The sequence below is a fragment of the Oryctolagus cuniculus genome, chromosome 6 (assembly GCF_051225735.1).
Source record: "Oryctolagus cuniculus isolate XC-2025 breed Fujian yellow rabbit chromosome 6, ASM5122573v1, whole genome shotgun sequence".
Classification (NCBI taxonomy): domain Eukaryota; kingdom Metazoa; phylum Chordata; class Mammalia; order Lagomorpha; family Leporidae; genus Oryctolagus; species Oryctolagus cuniculus.
This window is the reverse complement of record NC_142872.1, coordinates 2,578,615-2,604,361: the sequence shown is the minus strand read 5'-3', so window position 1 is coordinate 2,604,361 and position 25,747 is coordinate 2,578,615. Positions and strand designations below refer to the sequence as shown.

At 53.1% G+C, this 25,747-nt stretch overlaps 2 protein-coding genes across 2 annotated transcripts; both read left to right on the top strand.

Moving 5' to 3' along the window:
- The first annotated feature begins 10,249 nt into the window (after positions 1-10,249).
- On the top strand, positions 10,250-11,176 carry LOC100354909 (olfactory receptor 2G3-like). Its single transcript, XM_070075737.1, has one exon. It carries the CDS (start codon positions 10,250-10,252, stop codon positions 11,174-11,176), a length of 927 nt encoding a protein of 308 aa, XP_069931838.1.
- An 11,836-nt stretch (positions 11,177-23,012) lies between these two features.
- Positions 23,013-24,084, top strand: OR2B11 (olfactory receptor family 2 subfamily B member 11). The gene has a single exon (XM_070075764.2). It carries the CDS (start codon positions 23,128-23,130, stop codon positions 24,082-24,084), a length of 957 nt encoding a protein of 318 aa, XP_069931865.1. The 5' UTR covers positions 23,013-23,127.
- Positions 24,085-25,747: the final 1,663 nt, after the last annotated feature.

Genomic DNA, 25,747 nt, shown 5'->3' with positions numbered 1-25,747 from the left:
AGCATGGCTTTTCCTTCGCAAGACGGAAAGGAGGCCAGATTCCCCCACTTTCCCCCACAGGTCCATGTGGCTGGTGACATTGGGTATATGCCCTGAGCACTCTCAGCCACTCACACTTGCAGTGGCCTAAGCCACGGTCACTGATGGGGACTCAGCCCACCCAGGACTGTACATGCTGTGAGGATAGCAAGTGACTTATGGCAAACAGACAAGAAGGAAGCAGTGGGAATGAGGGTACAGGGGCACTCAGGAGGACACGCAGCTGCTGCAAGCCTCCAAATCCTGCCGGGACACATCATGAACTCTACCCACTGGAGCTGGGAACTCTGCATCTCCCCACTCATTGGCCCAGGCACAGAAGGCTCAGAAAGGGCTCAGGGTAGAAGTAGTCAGCCATGACCCAAGAGTGAGGGGCCTTCTGAAGGTGCACGACTCTCCCACTCAAGGTGTTGGTTCTGAAAATTAACTTGTGCTTCTCCCCATCCACAGACCTGTCCCAAGTTCTCAACCAAGTTCAAGAGGCCCCAGGAGAGGCAATGACAAGCTACTACTTCATTCAACAGCCTGAGTCTCTGGCTAAAATTGCAAATTTACCATGTAGTCATCTATTCAAAACTGTTTATTTCTAATCCTGTGTTCTCTTGGTCTGTGCACCCACACCCACAGGCCCTCCACATTTTGCCTAGCGAGCATTCACCTGTGAATTGGGCACCCTGTTAGCCCACAGCTCCAGCTCAGAGCCATGGAACTCCAAAGGATAGCCAGGAAATCGTTTTAATCCTTTAGTGGGTTAGTTAGCCCAAGACTAAATGCCTACTAGTTTTGAGAACTTTGTCCCCAAGGTCTGAAATGGATTGATTCTGGCAGAGGTTATGCCTCACAATTCACCAACCCACGAAGCAGAAGCCACCAAATGGCTCTCCATGCTGACTCAGCGGGACTGCATGCACCAAACAGTGAGGCGCAGGGCACGCCCTGGACAACCACCCATAGACTTGTGTGGAGCTCCTACACCTAAGGCTTCAGGCCGTCCTCACAACAGCCCTGCAAGGTGGGCCAGGCCCAGCAGCAGTCTTTGTGCCAGAGACAACAGCCTCCATGGCCAAGAGGAAGACAGAGCGCCCAGCACCTGCACGGCAGCTTCTTACCAGAGTGAGTCCAGGATGCCAGTCCCAGCTGTCTGCTTACGGTTCCAGTCACTGCCTTCCTGCCCTGAGCCCTGCAAGCTATGGCTGCTTAAAGGTGACATTTACCTATGTGAGGTCCAGCAACACAAAGCTCATGCTTGACCTGCCGCTGTGCCAACCGGGAAGCACATGGAGCTTCCTGTTCAGCTCCACTGTCGTTTCATTTAAGAGACCCAGAGGCCTCAGGGGAAGCCTTAGCGAGAAGACGGGGCCAGCCCCGGAAACAGGCAGCACACACTGATTTCTGATCTGCCCTGGCTTTGCTGGGATTTGGTGCATTTGTGAACTGCAAGCAGCAGCTCTGTGCTGTCTGGTGCCCTAGCACATGTAAATCCTGAGGGAAGCCACCACAGAGACAGCCACGCATCCATACACAGGGGACCAGAGGCACACAGAGGACCTGAGACTTCCCAGGGGGCGTCAGCCCTCCTCGCTCCAATCCCATAGCTCAAGATAAGGCAGCTAATGCCAATCCCATTCAGTTGCTGGATTGCCCCAAGGAAGTTCCAGTGAGTATTCTCATGGGGGACTGAGCACAAAAGTAAGGACAGTCCCATCAGCCCCAGGCCCCATCCTGCCTTAATGAGCCCTGGAGGGGAAGAGTTTGCAAGAGAAAGGACTGGGTATGGTGTAGATGGCTGGAGGTGGCATCTGGGCAAAGCGCCAGCCAGGGTCCAGGGCGGCGCCTTACCCTTCACTGTGTAGTGGCCTCTGTGGTCAAGGGGGTGGTGGCACAGCCTTGGGCCCAGGGACAGCGTTCACGCTAAGCTCTGTGGGATGACTCCAGTGTATCATCACCTTGGGAATCTGGACTAGCCTGGGGTCTCGAGGGAAGCTGCCACCAGTGTGTCTGCAGAGACAAGGCCTTGGGGACAGGTGCTCTTGAGGGCCCCTGGCCCAAGGAGGTAGTGTGGCCAGGTCCCAAACAAGGGCTCAGGTTTTCTGGAAGAGAAAGTCCATTTCTGGGTTTCATAGAAAAACGGAAGTTGATCAGTTTCTTCGTTTGGTCCCTGATTGAAAAAATGAAAGCCATGGGAGTGTGGGAAAGCAGCGACCCCAAAGGGCTGAACCTGCCGCTTGTAAAGAATGGGGCGGGGGACACAGTCACAGGAAGCGCTGGGGTCTGCCCTCGCCACATTGAGAAGCCAAGGAGAAGTCACCCCTCATGCGCTCCACCCAGCCTGTCTCTGCCGCCTCCTTGGCTACAGCCACACCAGGAGGCTTGGAATCAGCCAGTCCCGCCCAGCACAGGTGACCAGCCAGCATCTGCAACTCCATCCCACCCCCATGCTCACTACACGCGGTCTTCCTGGGGCCACAGCTGCCAGTCCCACCTCCCGCAGGAGACCTCCCAGACAGAAGCACCTGGTGGGAAGGGTGGCCTTGCAAAACACAACTAGATTGGAAGGTTTTACTTCGCTTTTTTTTTTTCCTTAAGATTTTATTTCCTTATTTGAGAGGTAGAGTTACAAACAGAGGGAGAGAGAGAAAGGTCTTCCATCCCTGGTTCACTCCCCCAGATGGCCACAATGGCCGGAGCTGAGCTGATTTGAAACCAGGAGCTTCTTTGGGTCTCCCACGAGAGTGCAAGGGGCCAATTACTTGGGCCATCTTCTAGTGCTTTTCCAGGCACATTAGCAGAGAGCCGGATCAGATAAAGAGCAGTTGGGACTATAACCGGTGCCCATACGGGAGCTGGCACCACAGGCAGAAGCTTAGCCTGCTACGCCGCAGCACCAGCCCCCACTTAGCTTTTTTAACTGCTTTAAGTCAAGATAGGAACCTCTTGAAAAGCAAAAGAAAATAGAATATATACAATTTTCTTGGATCCAAGCTGTTTACTTTATTGATTAAAAAATTACAATTGGAGTAGAAGTTTAGCCTAATACTAAAGACACCCACATCCCATATCAGAGCACCTGGGTGCGTCCCGGCTCTGGTTCCTGTTACCAAGTTCCTGCTAATACAGACTCTGGGTGGCTGCAGGTACTTGCCACATGAGAGTCACTGAGTCCCTGCCACCAACGTGAGAGACCCAGAATGAGTTCCTGACTCCTGGCTTTGGCCCCAGTTGGGAAGCCAAGCAATGGATAGGAGACAGATATTCTCTCTCTTGCTCTCTCTCTCTCTCTCTCTCTCCCCCTCCTCTATCTCCCCCTCCTCTCTCTCTCCCTTTCAAATAAATTAAAAATAAAATTTCAAAAATAAAATCTTGCAAATATTTGAGAACATGGATATGCTCATCCTGATTTGAATGTTTTACAATGTTTACAAGCATTGAAACACATCCAATTTTTATGCATCACTTAAAAGTAAAATAAATTTTTGAAATGTAATCTTGCATAGTTTTAATAGGTAACTTTAGCTCTCAGTTTTGCGTGTGAAGAAATTAACTGCCACCGGCACTGTGAGTTATTCCAGTGTCAAGCGGCTGGGATGCAGTGGCTACCAAATGAGCACTGGCTCCCTGTGGCAACCTTGTTCCGAACTCTTCCCATTAAATAACATGGGATTTATTGAGGTGGAAGATAATTAGTAAGCACTCAAACTGTAATTCTGCAGACCACAAATTACCATCTTAAGGGTTTTTTTCAAAGTATACAAATAACTGTTCAATGGATCAGCTCTGTCTTTTCTAGGACTTTGAAAACAGGTAGATCTATCTAAAACCGGAGACCCTACCACGGCCCCCTTCCCTTCTGTGGCAACAGCGTCTGAGGCCACGTCCTCCAGCAGAGAGAAGCCGCAAGGTCCACAGCACAGCTTGCGGAAAAGAGGGGCCAGCACCAACGTCCACAGGCCTGGCCGCCCAGTCCTCCGTGATCTGTTCTCCTTTCAGAACTGGATGAGAAACTCGGGCTTGGGTCCTGCACCCTCCCGCCGCCTGGAGGGAGACGCCCGCACACACTGCTGCTGGGAGCCCCTCCAGGGTCCCTTTCAATGGTCTTTGCAGTACCTGAGCGATATTCTAGTGGCGCCATCTAGTGGCTGCGTGCTCCTAGCCGGGCAGACTGCAGTTATCCCTCCACAGGTGAAGGGATTCAAAGTTGGAGGCAGGAATTATGCACAAAAGCACAAACTCAGGCACCAAGAACGTGTAAGAACAGAGGCTGAGGGTGGGGGAGGGGCGGGCATGCGTGGCTGGTACTGTGGTGGAGCAGGTAAAGCCGCTGCCTGCGGTGCCGGCATCCAATATGGGCGCCAGTTCAAGCCTGGCTGCTCCACTTCCAATCCAGCTCCCTGCTATGGCCCGGGAAAGCAGTGGAAGATGGCCCGAGTCCTTGGGCCCCTGCACCCAGCTCCTGCCTTCGAATCAGCCCAGCTCCAGCTGTTGCAGCCAACTGGGGAGTGAACCAGCAGATGGAATCTCTCTCTCTCTCTCTCTCTCTGTGTAACTCTGCCTTTCAAGTACAATCATTAAAAAAAAAAAAAAAAAAAAAAAAAAAAACGTACATGAAAAAACAGCCGAGGCTGAAGCAGACCCCAAAGAGAAAACCCATCCCTGAGGAAAAGCCTCCGCCAGTGAAAAAACCCAAGGAGTGAAAAGCCCTCTGGCAAGGCCAGGCTCCCCTTTGCACTCTTCGGAGGCACATTGGGGTGAAGCCCAACTGACCACTCCAAGGAGGGGCTCACTTCTGTGCCTTTTCTAAGAAATGTCAGAAGTGTCATGGTGTCAGGTGCCTGATGGGAGGGGACATACCCCTCAGGGTAATTTTATTATAATGACCTGAAGGTCATGGGGAGGATGGACACTTTCTGCAGCCATGTTGGATATTTCCAGCTAGCACTGGTTCCAAGTTGGCAACGTTGTGGGACTTGGCAGGGTACACAGAAAGGCCAGGACTTGCTGGTGTGCAGGAGCTGGGCCTGCAGGGTGCACAGACAGGGCTCCTGGGCTGTACACAGGAAGGAACAGGGGTTTAGATGGTGCGCAGGAGACTTGTCAGCAGGCAGGGCCAGGCTGTCAGATGGGCCAGCTGTCCTCTGGCAGGTCGGCCATGTCTGTGTGGCTGTTTGAGGCTTGAGTGTATCTTGTTCCTGGGTGGTCAGAACCCACAGATGTATGCGTGGAGATGAGAATGACTGCAGCTGATAGAATGAGCTCTGGATTCCTCTACCCACATGCTCACCTGGAGATGCTCCTGAAGACAGGAAGGTTCAGGGCCACTCACCAAGAGGATGACCTGCACCGACTTGTATCTGAAACTGGAGCCACCATGCAGAGGTGAGGGGAGGTGAAGGGAAGTCCAGAGGAGCTGCTGCTCTTGGGCCTGCTGGAGAGGGAGAAGGGAGCCTCAGCTGGGCTGCCCAGTGAATCCTGGGTGCTTTGGTATAAAGGCTTTGGAAACAAACAAGCTATGATCCCATCTTTGCTTTAATAGTTTCATGACTTTTGCAGATTATCTGATCTATCCTGTCATCAGTAATACGTACACATAATAGAATCTAATTCAAAGGACAGTTATGATGAAATGGAAAAGATCACATGTAAAATATTCTCACAGGGCTCACACACAGCTATTAGTTATGAATCACTGCTAAAGCTGTTGATTCTGAGCAAATCTTGAGAATGACAATGCAAATGGCCACGGGTCAAGCTGCAGATTTTCTGAGGCTGGAGCCAGCGGCAGGACCTGCGAACAGGACCAGAGCATTGTCATTTTCTGGAGTGACTGATAGCTACATTCTCCATGCAATTTCTTGGTTTTGTAAAACTGTCACAGGAGTTTTGGCTTCAGTGTTGCAGGAGGAGTCTGGGTCTCATCCCCAAGATGAGATTCTTCTTTTTGCCAGATTCTTTAGAAACGGCATGACTCCCATACTATAGCTCCTTGAGCTACAGCTCCTCCTCTCTGCCTGATTTAAGGAAACAGGGCAAGGAGGGCATTTGGCACCGCTCTTAAGACAGGACCTGGAACACCCTCACCCCACATTGGAATGCCTGGGTGAAGTTCCAGCTCCATCCTCAATCCAGCTCCCTGACAATTTGCACCCTGGAAGGCAAAAGTGAGGGCTCAAGTACCTGGTTCCCTGCAACCCACTTGGGAGACCTGGATGGAGTTCCAGGCTCCTGGCTTTGGCAAGGTCCAGCCCAGGGCCATTGTGGGCATTTAGGGAGTAAATCCAATGTATGGGTGTTTCTCTCTCTCTCTCTCTCTCTCTCAAATAAAATGTTTATGAAGAAATGGGGCAAAATTTTATGGCCAGTGGTGATTTTTTAAAGCTTTATTTGCCAGTGATGACTGAAAGTCAAAATGAAATACTGCCAGCACTCAGCGGGAAATCAACTTCGGGTAGAAGGATATTCGCGTCTTTATACCTCTGGAAGCAAGCCTATATTCCTCTCTGAAATACGGTAATGATGCTTTAAAGGACATGGATGCTTTATTTCCTCTCCCAGAGTAGTCATGGTACTACAGAAACTAAATACTAACTCTAGAGAACTGTGTGATCAAAGATATCTGGCAAATCCAGCAGAATGCCAGAAACAAATATTCCTCTGTTGCAAGGATTCTGATGTCCTTGTCTCCAACTCATTTCATGACCAGTTTGCTTCCATTCTTTCTGCCTTCCGGAACAGTGCATGTGGGGCCTCAGCTGCTGTGCCCGCTCCTCTCGCCTGCACCTTTGCCGACAGCCTGGAGTGTGGTGGCTCATCCAGGCTCACTCCACAGGGACAATGCCATCCTGAAGAGAGCAGAAACCCCTGCAGCATGCTCCCTGCTAGAAACATAGCCCCTGAGCCAATTATCAGAGCTCAGGTCTCAGTGGGCCAAGACAGACCTCAGGAGACTCCTCCCACGGTAACAAATCCTCACTCGCTGGGCTGCAAAGGGCTGGTCCCACCCATCTCTCCATGAAATCCCAGCCTCTGAAGCAAATCCACACCTCCTGGCCTGGGATCCTCCCCCAGTCCGGCTAGGTCCTCACCTCAGCAGCACTTGCTTCTTCTATCCCAGGTAAAGTGAGGGGGCCGGGGTGGGGTCAGACCCGGGCAGGTACCACCACACTCACTTTGGTGCCAATGACTGCCACGCAGGGCGGTGCTGGAGGTTCTGTAATGTGCTCAGCCCCAGGCGGTTCTTCTAGTTCGTGGGCACGGGAAACACTGGGCTCCAAATGCAATCATTAAGCCTGTCTTCCCCAAGGCCAAAGAAGTGTCCAGGTCCCAGAAAAGATGATGCCTGGAACGCATATGCATTTTTAGAAGTTGGTGGCTAAGGAAAAGGCACCAGTGCAGAGATAGAAGAGCCGTGCCCCTCTCAGCACACACCAGGGCCTGGGAAACAGCAAGTGCTGTGCCGGTGTCACATACAACACAGCAGAAACGGAAGAGAAGTTAGTACAAGGACAATGTCATTTCCAAGAGGGCTGAGGCAGCAAGGACTGTGGGCGAGGTTTAAAGAAGCAGACAAGCTCAGCTGGACGGGAGCTCCAATGCAGCCAGGGTGGAGACGGAACCACTGACCGGATGGACACAGGCTACACGCTGCCATGTGAGTGACTGCATAGGCCAGCTCTGTGGTTCACACTCCAGCCACAGCAGGTGCTAGGGAGGCAAAGAACGCTTACCCACAGATCAACCTCCTCAGGAGCTCAGTGGCGGAAGAGGGGACCCAGGCTGACTGCGAGTGTGGAAGGACAGAAAGTGGAAAGCAGGCCCTTGTCACGGAGGAAGTGATGCCAGCGCTGGTGGAGTGGGATGTGGGAGGACAGAGAGAAACCACTATGGGCAAAGGAGCCAGGCCGGAGCGGGAGGCTGGGAAGGTGGTGGGAGCCAGCAGTCAGCATGAGGCTGGTGAGAGAGGAAGCGCAGGGTGGCATAGCTGCTGGGTCAGAGCTGGGCCTGGGTGCTGCAGGCAGATTGGGAGGGTCCCTGTGGGCTTGGAAGCAACAGAAGCATAAAACCCAGACTACACTTTTCCTGAAGACAATGCAGGCGACTGGGTTAGGCAGGTGCCTCGCCAATAGAGGGAGCTCAGTAGCAAACCACAAGTGCCAGGCGCTCAGCCCAGGGCTCTGAGTTTCATGAAGAATCCTTATATTGGGTCATCCAACAGAGATCAAACTGCTTCCAGCGGGGCTGGTGCACAGTGGGAAAATCCTCAGAGAAACAGGCTTTGTGTGTCGCTGAACGCCTGGCCTCAAGGCTCACCTGTGTTGTCGGTGACCGGGATCTTCCTCCTTGAAGGCTGGCTTGAGCTCCACTGTGTCCACAGATGGTCCTCATATAATTCACAGAGGATGCCTGCTACGAGAAAGCTATGCATGGATGCTAGGACCTACCTGCACCAAAACACGCTCGGCTTTGCATTTCTGCGATGCACTAACTCAGCGAGGCACCCGTGGGAATGCGTGTCCGATGGTAAAAATGCTAACCATGTGAAGTGACATACATCCTTCAGTCAGCTGCACTTAACCATCCCACTTCAAAACCTCACTACAAGGTAACATACACTTTTATCTGTCTCTCTGAAACAGGTACATAAACCTGAAAGGCATATAACTTTGTTAGGTGCAAAAGTAGCCTCTCTGGTTTTCAGTGTTTTCCCCCTGAAACTTCCATCCTTCCACCCCCACCACAAGGGAAAGGCGTTGCTTCCTTGTGGCCCACACGGCTTGCCTGCACAGAAATGCCACCACCACCACCTCCAGGTCCAGCTCACTCTGCTCTGGGCCGAGCACCAGATGGATCAGTGTAGACTCCAGCCTGAAACCTCACCTAAGCAAGGGTCCGCTGGAAAGGAAAGGAAGAAACACACAGGACTTGACCCTCCAGGAGCCCCGGGAGAAGGGGAGAAGGGAGAAGCACACACAATGTAATCTTCAGATGTTGCATCTGCTGAACAGTCCTGCCCTCCAAGGACCTGTCTGAGCACTCTGCTAACTTCCCTATGTAACATGAGCTCCAGGTAAGGTCACTAACCCGGTGCAGGCCACATCAGGCTCTGCTGACTCCCTGATTGGCTCACATAGCACACCTCATTAGCATGCACTTCAACCTATCAGGCAGACGTCTTCCTTTAGAAACACAACTATCTGTTCCACACAGCCCTGGTGGGCAGGTATCTCTTTGCTGGCACAGAGAGTTTCCCTGCCTTTTCAGGTTTATTTAATTATTTCAAAGAGACAGATAAAAGTGTGTGTTGTCTTGCAGCATTGTTTTTAAGTGGAATGGTTAAGTCTGACAGACGAATGCCCACCTGAGCACACTGTGTTGGGCAGTGCTGTCCAGTCTAGGAAGGGTAGGAAGGGCTGACATGCTGCAGTGTGCGTGAACCCTGACACTGTGGAAGTGAAACAAGCCAAGGGCAGACTCGCATAACGGGCACTGAGGGCAGTCGGCATCACAGAAAGCAGAATGGTAGATGCCAGGCTCTAGGGAGAGCAAACAGCAGGCAGTTGCTCTTGAAAAGTACGGTCTGAGACTTGCCATTTAAATACAGATTCTGGAGATGTGTGGTGGTCAGGATGGCACAATGGCATGAATGAACCACCTATGCAATTAAACGTGGCTAACACAGCAAATATTATGTTACTTGTATTTACCATTTTAATAAGTGGAGCAGGCAAGAAGGAATATTGCATAAACTAAACTCATTTGATGGTCTCTGCCCTGCAGAAATACTCCACAGTTATGCGGCTGTAATAGCAAACCCAACCTCTGTCCCTCTGAGCACCCGAGTGTCCTTCACCCAACGGGGCTGAAAGGAAATGTTAGGGAGTGAGGTGAGGAAAGAGAAAAAAGAGCAGTCAGGGAGGGAAAGATAACAATGAGAGAGAGAGGAGAGAGTCAGGCTTCATATGGACAGAGTCCCAGGTGAGTAGAGAGGACTGGGCTCCATGTAGAATTTCTGCTCCTGACTAGGACATTCCGGCTTGCTCCCTCTTACTCCAACGTCTGCTACCAGGAAAGCATTACACATGATCATCCCAGCACCACAGAGCTTCTCCTAACATAGCTGAAGGTTGGGGAATGTGGCCTTGCAGTGGTTGAAATGCGAGTCTTTACATTTGTCTTCAAAACTTTCTTTCTGTCCAACCATACACAAGGTGGTATCATGGAAGGAGAAAATGTGAGTTTTTCCAGCACCTTCATCTTGTTGGGCTTCTCAGAGCATCCATGGCTGGAGATTCCTCTCTTTGGGGTGGTCCTGGTCTCCTACATCATCACTCTGATGGGAAACAGCTCCATCATCCTCCTTTCCCTGGTAGAGCCCAGACTCCAGACCCCCATGTACTTCTTCCTGGACAACCTGTCTGTGCTGGACCTCTGTGTCTCCTGCGCCATTGTGCCACAGCTGCTGGCCAACCTCTGGGGGCCAGAGAAGACAATCACTGCCTGGGGCTGCATCACACAGGCCTACCTCTTCCACTGGACGGGCTGCACCGAATGTGCCTTGCTGGCCGTGATGGCTCTGGATCGCTACATGGCTATCTGCCGGCCCCTCCGGTACATGCTCATCATGCGTCCCCGGGTGTGTATGCAGCTGGCAGCCACAACTTGGCTCAGTGGCCTGGCCAACTCCCTGCTCCAAGCCACACTCGCCCTACAGCTTCCCCGCTGTGGTCACCACACCCTGGACCATTTCTTCTGTGAGGTACCTGTTCTGATCAAGCTGGCCTGTGGGGACACGACTGCCAACAACCTGTCCCTGGCCTTGGGAGCTGTCCCTTTTGCACTGCTGGCTCCCGTGTGCGTGCTCATCTCCTACACATTCATCACGAGGGCTGTACTGAAGTTACCTTCAGCCACAGGAAGATACAAAGCACTGAGCACCTGCAGCTCCCACCTGGCAGTGGTCGTCATGTACTTTGGGCCAGCCATCTACATGTATCTCCAGCCCCCTGCCAGCAGTACTCAAGCCAAGTTCATGTCTTTCTTCTACTGCGTCGTCACCCCTCTGCTCAATCCACTCATCTACACCCTGAGAAACAAGGATGTGAAGGCAGCGTGGAAGAGGGTCCTATGGTCCAGGGTGGAGTGAAGTCTTAGAAAGTCGCAAGATCTCAGTCTGTCTCCTGCAACAGCCACACTCACGTCAGTTACTTCTGGATGTCTGCTTCTCCAAACGAGTATCCACAAGCTCCAAGGAAACAGCTCCCATTTCCCAACATCAACTTCCCTGATGTCTACAGAACTAGCTTCTGACTAGAAAGCGCATTCTCTGGAAAATCAAACAGTGACACTGTGCTCACTCCTGGCACTCTCCACAGACAGAGTGAGCTGCAGAGGCCATACAACTATGCAGGTGAACAGCACCCTCTTTTCAAATTCCTTGCAACAGGTCTGGCACTGTGGCATAGTGGACTAAGCCTCCACCTGCCGTGCCAACATCCCACATGGATGCCGGATCAAGCCCTGGCTGCAGGTAAAGCTGTGGCCTGCAGTGCTAGCATCCCATATGGGCACAAGTTCGAGTCCTGGCTGCTCTACTTCTAATCCAGCTCTCTGCTGTGGCCTGGGAAAGCAGTAGAAGATGGCCCAAGTCCTTAGATTCCTGCAGCCACATGGGAGACCCAGAGGAAGCTCCTGGCTCCTGCCTTCGGATCAACCCAGCTCTGGCCGTTGGCCATCTGTGGAGTGAACCAGCAGATAGAAGACATCTCTTTGCCTCTGCCTCTCTGTGACTTTTTCAAATACATATATAAATCTTTTTTTAAAAAATCCCTTCCTACAATTGCTCCCCTTCACCAGATGCCCTTAGAGAAAATTTGCTAAAAATGTTAACAGATTCCAATAAGATTTCTAAATAAACCTTTGTTGGATTTATCATGTCTCCAACTCAAACCATTTTAACCTCTCCTTCTTCAAATACCTGCCACCCTACAATCCATCTTATCTTGACATCATCAAAGCCCTCACAACCCATCTGTGGCCATTTTGAGAATCTCAAAGTAACAAATTACTTCACTGCTCCCAATTTAGGACAAATATGACTGCATGAGTTTACATTTCCTATACATTTATGAGCTACCACATGTAGTTGTCTAATATTTCTATTCCACTTAATGCTTTGAGAGATAAGACAGCTCTCTTCATTTTACACTGACCAATAAACATTAGGCTCTAAATGCCTTAGACATAGCTAATGTGGAATAATGATTACATTCAGATCTGAACAAAGGGCTAATTAAGTACAAAGAGAGTCCCGTTTATTGGTGATCAAGAAACACAGTTGTCTCTGTTGCATCTGACTCCTGCACCTACCAAAGCCACGTCATATCTACTTTTGCTCTCATAACAAAGAAAAGCAGAAAGGTTTCAGTTCACCAAGAAATTTGAAGTAAAAATCTTGTGATCTACCCATCCTGAGAGCAAATGTTACCAAAAGCTGGATTCAAGCCTCTCTTTTCTGTAATGCCTTCACTTCTCCATGTGTATAAGCAGACACTGACTCCCAGCCAGCATTTTAAGGGATGGAAGAAAACGCGAGGCATCTGCCTCAAAGGGGTCATGCCCAATCCCTCTCTCACCCTTAGGGCGGAGAAGACAGTCTGGGAGAGTAGGAAATCAGAGCTCCCTCAGCTTATCCAAACTAGATTCAAAGGGCAAGTCTGGCTCTTATCAAGAATCATGCAAGTTTAATTTTTTCACAGAAAATATGAAACTATGACAAATCCCACTTGCAGCTTTTGAAATGTAGCTTTCTGTGAGGAAGGCACATAGAAATACTCTGGTGAGATCCCTGACATTAGTAGGGGGTTATTTCTCAGACAGGAATTGTTGGAACTAACGAGCATGAACTCCCAAAGAGAGCTATCAAAGAGTAAAGCCAACAGGCTGCTCAGACCGTCACAGATGACTGTTGGGGGTAAACAACCATCTTGAGCATCAACAACAAACTCAGTCTGTGAAACCCACAGGAGGGGCAGGTGTTTGGCAGAGCAGTTGTTGCTTGGAACACCTGCACCCCTAGGTTCCAGTCCTGACTCTGCACTCCATCCCAGCTTCCTGCTAATGTGCACTCTGTGAGGCACTGGTTGACGGCTCAAGTACACACATGGGATATCTGGGGTGGGGCCCCAGATCCTGGCTTCAGCCTGGACCAGTTCTGGCTGTTGAGGGCACTTGGGGAGTGAACCAGTGCATGGAAGTTATCTCTTTCTCCCTCTCCCTTTCGAATAAATATTTAAAAATACATCAAATAAATAAAAATAGGAGACCAGCTTATAAAGGAAAGGGATTAGCTCAAACAAAAGACTACGATCCTGACATCAGCAAACCGATGCATTCACTGCCCTAGAAAATCCCCTGAAATGTCTGCAGTCCACAGGCAACCAACAGACAGCAGCAGCAGAACCTGCACAGACCTTAACACTGACCAGGGCAGCTTTATTCACCTCTCTGCTTCCACTGCCTTGAGTCTCTGCCACTTGGTAAGTGCTCAGCAGTCCTCCTGAGTGACCATTTAATGTGTTTCCTCAGTTGTTATTCGGCTGTAAAGGCCACAAGTGTTTGTTTAGCTCTGCCTGGTTACACTCTAGGTACAATGACTACTTTTCCTAGGCTTGATAACACAAGTTTATAAACTGTAGTGAGTCGAGTCTATCTCAGCCATTGGTGGTTTTCCTAGAATGATTCTCAGATGAATATGTCCTGCCCCTGAGAATTCCGAGGTTGAGGCCGGCCCCGTTGGGCCTTCAGGAGGTAATGGGGTCATGAGGAGAGTCCTTCATGGTGACACTGGGGCTGTTACATGAGAAATGAGGAACGCCATTCTCCCCGCCCCTGCCACTTTCTGACAGCTTCTGGATGCCAGGAACTGGGCTGTCACCAGGGAATTCAACGTGCCAGCGCCTGATGCTGGATTCCGTCTCCAGAGCTGTGATAAGGGTTTACTGTTGAAGATCCCAGCGCTCCGGAACCCTTACAGCTGCCCAGGCAGATGAAGATGCCCCTTCCCCTCAGGGTTGTAGCCTGTGCCCTTACAGCCTGAGGCTTGGGCATCACTAGACAGCGCTTCCTGTCCACAGTCCTCGAGAACCCCTAAGCAGGCCAGCTGCCTGTGCTACAGGGACTGAAGGGAGTCTCAGAAGTAACAGAAAGTCTGGAACAAGCCATTGGGAGCTGAGTGTGACACTGACAGGTGAGAAGCAGGCGCGCCTGACAACTGGCCAGCCCGGCCTGAGGGCCCAGCAGGTGCCATCGTCATCGCGATATTCTACAGAGTGACAGGCGTACATGGCAGTGTTTAAAAGCCGCTTCCTGGGGTTGGTGAAATCTTTACGTTAGCGGCTTCCTGGGAACCACAGCCTGGTGACTCCCTCCCCCCCCCATTTCTCCTGCAGAAGCCCCAGCACCAACACGGGTTAACTGCGCTTGCTTCTGCCGCCGCTGGCCACAGGAATCACTCTGGAGTGCCGCGTCCCAAACGCGGGGGGGTCCCAAAACCAAGGGCTCCGCCCAGTAGGACCTGAGCCCGGACTCCCGAGAACCCGAGGGCCCCGCGGCCTCTCCAAGTGCCTAAGTCTGAGGGGCTGAGACAAGCGCGCAGGCCGAGAACCCCCAAGGCTGAGTCTCCCTGCAGCAAACACGGAGGGGCCCCAGGACGAGCAACCGGCAAGGCACCGACGCGCGCACACTGCGCCTCCGCACAGGAAGGGGCGGGACAGCGTCGCAGCCAAGTGAGGTCACGGAAAAGCGCTGGGATTGAGCCATGGTAAGCCCTGCCCGTGTCAAGCCTCGGGATTGGAGGACGGAAACACCCGCTTGTCTCCAGCTCCAGGAGTGGATGGCAGGCCCGTCTGTGTCGCGCACTAGGATTGGGGGGTGGCGGCGCCGGTCCGTGTCAAGCGCTGGGATTGGACGATAAAACGCGGGTTTCCAGCGGGGCCGAGCAGCTGGCGCGTGAGGGGTCGGGTTGAGGGCCGGCGGGGGTGTGGCTCGCCGTCTTCCCGGGTCTCGGCAGCGCGGCGCGTGCCCTGCAGTGTGCCCTGCCGTGTGCCTGCAGGAATCGTTTCCGACGCCCCCGGAACGCGAGTGTGACCGGAAGGGCCTCGCTCCCGGGGAACTCCCGCCGAGTGCGCCGCGCGGCCGGTCGCCCCGCGACGGCTGCGGTCCGTCGGGGTGTGGGAAGGCGTGCCCGGGGAGTAGGCGGGAGTCACCCCGCAGCTTCGCGGCCGGCGGCCCAGGACGCAGAGCCCGCGTGCGTGGGCTGCGCGGAGTGCCTGGCTCCGGGCTTCGGCCCTGCCGAAGTGGGCATCTGGGGAGTGACCCGTGGACGGGAGAGTGCGTCCCCCACCCCCCGCCCCCCCGCTTCTGCCTCTCTGTATGTAACTGCCTTTCGAATAAATAAAATCGTAAAAAAAAAAAAATTATGTATCTCTACCTCTCTGCTTATTGCATCCCTGCAGCATCGCTCTCAAGCCTGGACTCTCCCGAAGTCGGGGTTGAAAACGCGCGGGTGGACGCGCAGGGATGGCTGCGAGGACCGGCGCCGGCCCCGCTTTCTTCTCTGCACTCTGCCATGCAGGACATTTTTTGAAAGTCCTCTTGTTGGCCGGCACCGCGGCTCACTAGGCTAATCCTTCGCCTGCGGCGCCAGCACACCGGGTTCCAGTCTGGGTCGGGGCGCCAGGTTCTGTCCCGGTTGCTCCTCTTCCAGGCCAGCTCTCTGCTGTGGCCCGGGAGTGCAGTGGAGGATGGCCCAAGTGCTTGGGCCCTGCACCCCATGGGAGACCAGGAGAAGCACCTGGCTCCTGGCTTTGGATTGGCGCAGCGCGCCGGCCATAGCAGCCATTTGGGGGGGTGAACCAACGGAGGGAAGACCTTCCTTTTCGTCTCTCTCTCTCTAACTCTGCCTGTCAAAAAAAAAAAAAAAAAAAAAAAGAAAGAAAGTCCCGTTGTGGGGGGCTGGGGAAGGTAAAGTGAGCTTCCTGTGGCATTGAGGGTGAGGGGATACTTGTCTTTCTGAGCTGGAAGGGTGTGGGGCGGGGAGCTGCCTGGCAGGCCCCTGGTAGGAAAAAAGGTGAAAAGTTGCCGCGTGCCTCCTACAGGATCGCAAGCACCGACTTTCAGGCGTTTCTCTCTCTCTCTCTCTTTTTTAAAGATTCTTTCTTATTTTAAAAGTGTTAAAGAGAGCAGGAGAGACAAAGAGCGAGCTTCCATCTGCTGGTTCACTCCCCAGATGGCCACAACAGCTTGCGCTTCATCCCAGTCTCCCAGGCGGGTGCAGGGGCCCGAGCACTCGGGCCATCTTCAGCTGCTTTTCCCAGGCCATTAGCACGGAGCTTGTTGGGAAGTGGAGCAGCCAGGACACAAACCAGCACCCGTTTGGGATTCTGCATCACAGGTGGCAGCTTCACCTGAATCCTCACAATGATGGCCCCTGTCTCAGTGTCCAGGTGCTACTTGATTCACTCCCCTGAGGGGGTTTCAGAAATTATTTTAGAACAAAAGATGACAGAAGCGGTCTTGCTCCCTGATACCAGAAATTGGGAAAACAACATTATCAGAAAGAAAAATGGGTACTTACTGAGCCAGCCTCCCCAGTACTGTGCTCAAAATATCAGAAGTACTCGCTAAGTCCAGAACAAGCAAGAGCAACGGGCTGCAAGGCTCAGGACGTCGACGGATGATCCATGAGGTGGAAGGAGGAAGCCAGAGTCTTGTGTGGAAGCTGCAGCACAAGACTGGCTGGGACTTCTGCACACAGAGATCACTGCCGTGGGGAGGACTAGAACCTGTGGACGGAGGCTGGACGCTGCAGAGCACAGTGCACTCGTCCAGCCCACGGAAAGAACAGTAACAGAGTCGGACGCATATTGCAGTGACTGACATACACTATAACTTTACGTGCAGCTAATATCGAATAAATATATCATTCTTATATAATTTGTATCACTTCTTGATGAATCCTAGCAGTGAAAATGATCCTTAATTGGCAAAGAATTAATATGGCACATGCTTACCTGTCATTTATCTTGGGTGAGTTTTTCAGCACAAGAAGTCAGTCCTTGGTAAGACCAGCACTGTGCATCCACAGCCACTGCTGCCTTTGATGATGTCGTGATTGATACAGTTTACGTAGCTGCAAAAGCTGCTTTTCTTCTGCTTAATTCCTTCTTATTAAATAAGAAAGTAACCATCCATGTGATGTCCAGATTCGTATCCTAAAATATATAGAAAATGCAGAGACAGATGAGAAATAGAAAAAAGCTAATCCTGTGTACTTACATTTTGGATTTATACCCTATCATAGAATCTGTCATGTAGGAGAGCACGCCTCCCTACACATGTGTGTACCATCCAGGGGCACGCAGGGATCTACTGAAGAACACCCACACATGCCCGAGTTCAAGGCCTGGAGTGCATGTTCCAGGGACGAAGAAGGTGAGAAGGAGGGAGAAAGGCAAGGAGAGACCCTAAGTCTGCCCAGAAACACCCCGCACCCCACAGTGGTCCCCACCTCACATCTCTGCAGAGTCGTGGGTGGTGTGCATTTCCAGAATAGGGGCAGTGTAAGAATGAAACTTCCCTTGAGTGGTAGGGACAGCATCCCACTAGAAAGACTGGACAGCAAAAGAAACAGTTAACAAAGTGAGAAGGTGACATGATTAGGAAAATAATATTTGTATACCATATATTGACATAAAGAATTCATGCAACCTAATAGTAAGAGAACATAACCTGGTATCAAACGTGGGCAAAGAGGGATGGTTGGAGTGCCTGCATCTTACAGGGGAGTACCTGAGGAGTGAACCAGTGATGGAAGATTCTCTCTCTCTCTCTCCCTCCTTTCCTCCCTCCCTCCTCCTTCTTTTCTCCTCTCTCTCTATCTCTCTTTCTTTCTCTCTCTCTCTCTAACTGTGCCTTACAAGTAAATAAAAATAATTTTAAAAATTAAGTGAGTACCTTATAGCTGCTTTTTCTGTAAGGGAGAGGAACAGGTAACCACTGAGATGATGGATGTGTTAACTTGTTTGTAGTAACCATCTCATAAAATCAGGTTGCATATCTTAAATATACCCAATAAAATTTATTTTTAAAAGAAAAAGTCTTATTTAAGGGGCTTTCCACCCATCTGTTGAACTAATTTCTTATCTGTATTTAGATACCTATTTAATTTGATTCTAGACAGGATGGGTGATGGGGTGTGGCCAGAGATGACTTGCACGACAGCTGGGAAGAGCAGCACTATCTGCTTTTTCTTCTGGATGGCCTGGGAGCACTGGACGGCTGTCAGTTCAGGACACCGGCCTAGGCAGTCGTGGTTACAGACATGTCTAGAAGAGATGATACATTTATTGTCCTGGAAAATCCTCTAGGGGTTCTAAGGCATCAGAAATGTAGAGTAGCTGGCAGTTGTAGCTCAGAGCCATAGTCTCAAGTGACCTGCAAATCACAATGTTTCACATGCTAAGGTCAGTCGTGACAGGCACTGTCTGCCACCCTGTGTGCTCCATCCTCGGGCTCCTTGGTTACCCGTCCACCTCCTCCAGCAGGATAGCCACCACCCTCTTCCTCCCCACTCAGGGAAGCCCCCAGCTTCTTGGAGCCAGGCCCAGGAGTTCTCATGGCCCTCCCTGAGTCTCAGACAGACTTCCTAAAACCCCAGAGAGGAAAAATGGAGCCCTCACTCCTGCTCTCTCCCCACCCCACCGGGAAATCTGAAGCCAGGGCCTGAAGACTGGTCCTTGGGGACCTGGACCAGAAAAAGCAACCCAGGAGGTGCCAAGGCTGGGCGGTTCCCTTCCTCAAGCACTCGCGGGAGTTCAGCTGCTTACTCCACTCTTCCTCTCTGTCCAAGGACTTGTCCTTTCTCTGAAACCTGGGGCTGTGGCCAGGAAACACCCAGTCGTGTCACCCAGAGAAGTCACAAAAGTCAGGATCTGGAGGACTGCCAGGGAGCCACAGAAAGGATAGGGGACTTGTTCAGGACACATGGGGGTGGCAGGGTCCACGCTCTGAGCCATGTGCTGCACAAGCTCTTGTCCACTCTGCTTTAATCCCACCCCTGCTTTAAAGAGTTAAAAGAAAACATGGGGTCCTCTTATTTATTTATTTGTTTGTGGTCCTTTTCTCTGATCTTCCAGGAGTTCCCATTAATTGCCAATGTCCCTGGTTCACACGCTGCCTCCGATGCCATCTAACCCCTCAGACACTAATTAAGCAAAGCATCAGGGATGAAGTCGCAGCCAGAAGAGGGGGAGACTTCCCTCTGGATGTTTGGGGCCCCAGAGCAGAGCCTCAGAGGAGGCGAGAGGACCAAGTCGTGGCCCCTAGGGGCAGCTGCTCCCCAGAACTGACCTCCACAACATAAGTGGTGAGCTCACTCTGCTGCCCGAGTGCCTCTGCTGCCATTCCAGCGACAGAGGATCCGTGAGCTGCAGAGAAAGCCGCAGTCTCCCCGAAGCTGCGACCAAGGGCAGCATCTTCTCGACACTGGCTCTGAGTGCCGGGCTCAGGTAAGGCACTGCCCCAGCAGCCGTGTCAGAGCGACAGGGCTGTGTCTGCCTGGAATGCGGCTCTGTCCCTCAGGGCGCCTCACACCACAGCCGCCCAAGCTGCAACAAGGCCTCCACTCCTGAGCCTTCTGCCAGAGCCCAGGCTGCGGAGGCCAGTGGTTAGTGCTCAGCTCCAGGCGAGCTGGACATGCACTGTGAGTAGCGTTCAGCCAGGCTGTGGCCCCCTCAACACTGGGGCGGGGGAACATGGGGCCAACATGAGGCAGGTGTGCAGGGAGTAACAGCCATGCATCAAGGAGCCTGGGTCAGATTGTATCCTTCGAGCTGGGAAGCACGGCCAGGGCAGAGCAGGCCACCCCCGAACACACAGGTGGACAAGCTCTTCCCCAGGGCACGGGGGCCTGAGCCTCTTTCCTGCTGCTGCATCCCTGCTGTGAGAGCAAAGCTGACCCAACGCAGCTGTGCAACGAGGAAAGGAACGAATAAACAGTGCAAGTCCCTTGAGCCAGTGAGCCTGGAGCTGGGCCCGAGCAGCATGGGGAAAAGCCCGGGCCACTTCACAAGGCCATGGGGTGTGGGTGAGGAGGGGTCCCCGTTCCAGCCAGGCTGTGCAGCATGCAGTCATGTCCTCCCTCAGGTCCCAGGGCTCATCCCTGCAAGGCCCGGGCTCCTCTTCCGCTTCTCCCCTCCCCTCCGTCAGCACCAGAAAGAAAACCTGAGGGGCTGAGGGGGTCAGGCCCAGGTGCATTGCCAAAGCCAGTCATTGCTTCATGAACTAACCATCATCAAGCATCCACGAGGCCAGGACTCAGGTCTCCTTCCCCACTGTGGGGCATGCAGCCCAGGCCAGCTGGGGCTTCTCAGAGTGGGGACTTGGGCTTGGACCCGGGCTCGCTGGTGGTTCACACCCCACCTCTGGCAGGTCAGGTGACTCCTGTCCCCACAGCTGCCCACAGTACCCGAGCCAGTGGCGGAAGCCTGGTCAGCACTGGCCACTCCCCCACACTCAGCGTTTTACAGGTGTCCTGAGGAATCAGCCCTTGGCCCACTGTGGGGTTGGGTGTGGGGGTTCCGGAGGGAGGCCAGGAGGACTCAGGACCGTGAGAAGAGGGCCTCTGCAGCAGGAGGATGTGGCTCACAAGCTCCTGGGGGACGAGCAGGGCCCCGGGTGGAGCTGGCATGGACTGCGGGAAGAAGCAGGTGCTGAGATTCGCCCGGACTGAGCCCCACCTGGCCCTGCAGAGTTCCCCTGGGGCCAGTCAGCATCTTGAGGTGACCGCAGTCAGAGCTTCTAAGGGTGCGTGCCCTGGACCAGGACTAAAATACAAACACACAAGGAGCAAAGCACGTCCTCCTCTTCCTGTGAAGAAAGAACACCGGTCAATGTCCCCACCCCCAGGGGCCAGCCTCCCAGGGGCCAGCCTCCTATGGCCTCAGCCTGGTTCCCACGCGTCGGGATTCAGGCTGAAGAAAGGGTCACAGGCTGATCGGCAGTGAACCCTCAGCCGAGCTCCTAACTGCCCGTCTCACAGCTTCCTCCCAGGGACCTCTCAGACTGTGTGGGATCTGAAGTTCCCTCCTGCATGGCGGAGGACGTGACAACTGCTGCCACACCCGAAGGGACTCCCTCAGCAAACCTCAGGGAGGACGGACAGAAATGGGACAGACAGTTCTCTATCACAGGGATAGAGGCTGTGGGGGGGCTGGGCTTCGAGGATAGCACAGGGTGTCTCATCCGGGCAGGAGGAACATGACAGTAGAGGCCACGCCCTGAACAGGGATCCCAGTGGAAGGGCTGGAGGGCAGGGGGTAAGGCCCAGGCCAAGAAAGTCAGGGCTGGACACCTCCAGCTTTGCAAGTAGGAAGACCTGTGTGTGAGTGTGAATACCATGTGTGTGTGTGTGTGTGTGTGTCTGTGTGGGGAGTGTGCGTGGTACCATGTGTGTGCATGTATCTGTGTGGATAGTGTACGTGATACCACATATGTTCATGTGTCTGTGTGGGGAATATACATTGTACCACGTGTGCATGTGTCTGTGTGGGGAGGTACATGGTTCCATGTGTGTGGGTGTGTCTGTGTGGGGAGAGTACATGGTACCACGTGTGTGAGTGTGTCTGTGTGAGTAGTGCACATGGTACCACATGTGTGTGTGTGCATGTGTATGGGGAGTGCGCATGGTACCGTGTGTGTGTGTCTGTGTGAGGAGTTGTGCATGGTACCACGTGTGTGCATGTGTCTGTGTACACACTGTGGGTACACGCTGATGAGGTGCATGGCATGATTACAAGACCACAAGATTCCTCCCCCCAAACCTTTCTTCCTGGAATATCCTCTACCACTCCCCTTCCCCCCAGCTTCCCTTCCACAGCCCAACTAGGCTTGGCCATCTGCTGCTTCCCGTGTCATGGGCAGCTAGAGAGAGGCAAGGCTGAGAGAAGAGCACGCCTTTGTCCTGCTGCTGTGCGAATAGCCTGTCTCAGCCTCCCTTAGCTGCTAGGCTCACCAAGGCAAGGAGGTCAAGGCATGTGAAACCATGACCGCAGCGCCCCCTCTGGCAAGCACTGGTACTTTGAGTTCATGATCAGGTGCTCATTCCCCTCCGTCTGCCCTTCAGTCTCTGTCTCCCTTCCCACCCTACTTCAGGCTCCCAGAAGAAATCTTGGCTTTTCCCTGCCCCCGCTGACTGTACTAATAGTGTCCTGAGCAGGCGGGGACCGGGCCAGGCTCTGGGAGATCCGTCCTACAGGCAAGAACTGAGCTTTCACGGGAATGCTGGGAACGTAACGCAAATAGTATACAGTCTTAAAACCACAGGAGAGGAAAGGAAATTTGCTCTTACCTGCTGTTTAGATGTTGGGGTGTGAGTGTTTCCAAACAGTGGTGACTTGGGCAGGCTGACTGCCACATCAGAACTGGACAGGTCCATCAGTTTTACAGTCGGACATAAAGCATCAAATCAAGGCCCAGAAACGAACCCGTCACAAATCACCACAGCCGGGACTTGCTTCTCGTCAGTCCTGCCCCGAGCTCCTCTCTCCTCTCCCCCCAACAACTGGAGGTGTGCGGCTGGGGCCGAGTGAGGGGGAGGGGGACAGGCAGGAGGCCACGGGCAGCAACGCAGCCTCCAAGCAGAGGCCAAGCTTCAGGAAACAGCCGCAGGGGCCGTGCTCCTTACTCAGGCCGGGGGTCAGTGGACAGCTCCCGTCTCTGTGTCTGCAGAGAGGGACATCCAGCAGCCTGTGGTGATGGAGCCGCCGTGTCTAGGGCCACACTGCAGCAGATGTGTCCCTCACATGGTTTGACCCGGTGTCCCCTATCGGCCCTGACTCTCTCCCTGTTCCACAGCCTAGGACCGAGGCTCCGGAACACTGCATGTCTTGGGAAGAGAAGCTGCTGCAGGTGCTCACCTGAGGTCACAGGTGGAGGAAATTTTTGAAACCATCAAGTGTCCAGGTGTCTGAGGCAGAGAGAGAAGCAGGACTGAGCCAGCAGTGCTTCCCTCCCTCAGGTGTCAGAAAATGCCTCGACATGAGAAGTGACAACCAGAGTGCCTTGGGGGACCCCCCCGAGGACTTCATCCTTCTGGGTGTTTCTGACAGGCCATGGCTGGAGCTGCCCCTCTTTGTGGTCCTCCTGGTGTCCTACGTGCTGGCCATGCTGGGGAACATTGCCATCATCCTGGCATCCCGGCTGGATCCCCAGCTGCACAGCCCCATGTACATCTTCCTCAGCCACCTGTCCTTCTTGGACCTGTGCTACACCACCACCACGGTCCCACAGATGCTGGTCAACATGGGCAGCTCCAGGAAGACCATCAGCTACGGGGGCTGCACCGTGCAGTACGCCATCTTCCACTGGCTGGGGTGCACTGAGTGTGTCGTCTTGGCCGCCATGGCCCTGGACCGCTACGTGGCCATCTGTGAGCCCCTTCGTTATGCCATCATCATGCGCCGTCCTCTCTGCCTGCTACTGGTAGCCATGGCCTGGCTCAGTGGCTTTGGTAACTCCCTGGTTCAGGTGGTGCTGACGGTACAGCTGCCATTCTGTGGGCGGCAGGTGCTGGACAACTTCTTCTGCGAGGTGCCGGCCATGATCAAGCTGTCATGCGCTGACACGGCAGTGAACGACGCCACACTGGCCGTGCTGGTGGCATTCTTCGTGCTGGTGCCCCTGGCCCTCATCCTGCTGTCCTACGGCTTCATCACCCGTGCAGTGCTCAGGATCCGTTCCGCCAAGGGACGGCACAAAGCCTTTGGGACCTGCTCCTCCCACCTGCTGGTGGTCTCCCTCTTCTACCTGCCGGCCATCTACATGTACCTGCAGCCCCCTTCCCGCTACTCCCAAGAGCAGGGCAAGTTTATCTCACTCTTCTATTCCATAATCACCCCCACCCTCAACCCCTTCATCTATACCCTGAGGAATAAGGACGTGAAGGGGGCCCTGAGGAGACTCCTAGCCAGGGCCTGGAGGCCCTGCAGGAGATGAGGGTCTGAGTCACGGCAGTCACCCTGGCGACAGAACACGGTGCAAGTGCTCTGTGTGCTCAGAGCACTCTTCAGTTCAGGATCGATAACCAGAGTCGTCCTTGGACGATGGGAGGACCGTGGAAGTGCCAGGTCCAGAACATGTGTTCCTCCAAGCCGTGTGGTCGCGTCTGCAAATAAAGTCGGTCCCACAGGCACCACTCTGCAGGCCCTGGTTGTCAATGACCGTGTCGACAACTCACTGTTCGATGAGTATCTGTTGCATTTTTTCTTTTCTGATCTCCTTTTCCTTGGTGCCTGTCGCTTCGTTTTTCTCTGTCCCTGTCCAAGCTTCTTTCTTCCTTTCCATGCATAGTGCAACCTGGACCACAGTGCAGCAGACACAGGCCTCTGCAGGTTTCAGTCTCTGTGAGTTGTATGTGATGCTTTCCAAAAATGCCTCCTCTTGTGATCTCAGGGGAGCTCCCACTCTGTCACTCAAGTTTCCTTCTTGAGGCGCTCTCCCCATCGTGACACAGATGCGCCTGCCACAGACAAGCCTGCCACAAATGGGCAGGGTCTGTGTGAGTTTCACCAGTAAAATAAAAGGACCACCTCCAAGTTGAGAGCACAACTATAACCAAACAGTTAAGGGCAACGAAACCTGAAATACAAAGCTCAGGGGCTGATGCTGTGACACAGTGGGTTGAGCCACCACCTGCAAAGGTTCAAGTCCCAGCTGCTCCACTTCCAACCCAGCTCCCTGCTAATGCACCTGGGAAAGAAGTGGAGGATGACCCAAGTGCTTGGGCCCCTGCCACCCATATGGGAGACCTGGATGGAATTCCTGGCTCCTGGCTTCAGCCTGGCATAGGCCCAGCCATTGTGGCCATTTGGGAAGTAGAAGTAAACCAGAGGATGGAAGATCTCCTCTCTCTCTCTCTCTCTCTCTCTGCCTTTCCCTCTCTTTCTGTAACTCTGCTTTTCAAATAAATAAATAAATATTTTAAATAAAAAAGGAAGTTCGAGGAACTGTTCCAGTCAACATCTGTGGAGAGCTTGCAAGATGTAGGCAACACCCTGAGTGACCCAACGCGTACCCTTGTGCAATCTTTGCCATGGTTCCTCTTTTTCCTCTTAGAATTGGTTCTTAGGTTGTGACAACTTAGCCAACATCACCCATCCAGCACCCAAGGTGCTGAAACTGAAACTGGCCAAGGGTCAGGACTGGCCACCTCCTCCAGAAAAACGAAGCCACGAACGTCCCCTGCAGGAGTTCCACCCCCGTCCCAGCTGAGCTAGGTGACACTCCCCCACTACTACCACATGGAATCATTTCACAAAGAGCTGTCTTTAAGTTTGTTTGAAAGGAGAGTGATAGAGAGGCAGGAGAAACACAGAGAGAAAGAGAGATCATGCATCCCTGGTTCACTCCCCAAATGTCCGCAACAGCAGGTCCTGAGCTGGATCCATGCCTGAAGCCCGGAACTCCATCCAGGTCTCCTACATGGATGCAGTGATCCAAGCACTTGGGCCATCTTCCACTGCCTTCCCAGGTGCAGGAAGCTGCATGGGAAGTGGAGCAGCCTTGATCCCAGGCACTATGATACAGGATGCAGGAGTCCCAAGTGGCAGATTAACCCATGGCACAGCGATGCATGCCCTGAACAAAAAGACCTTTTACA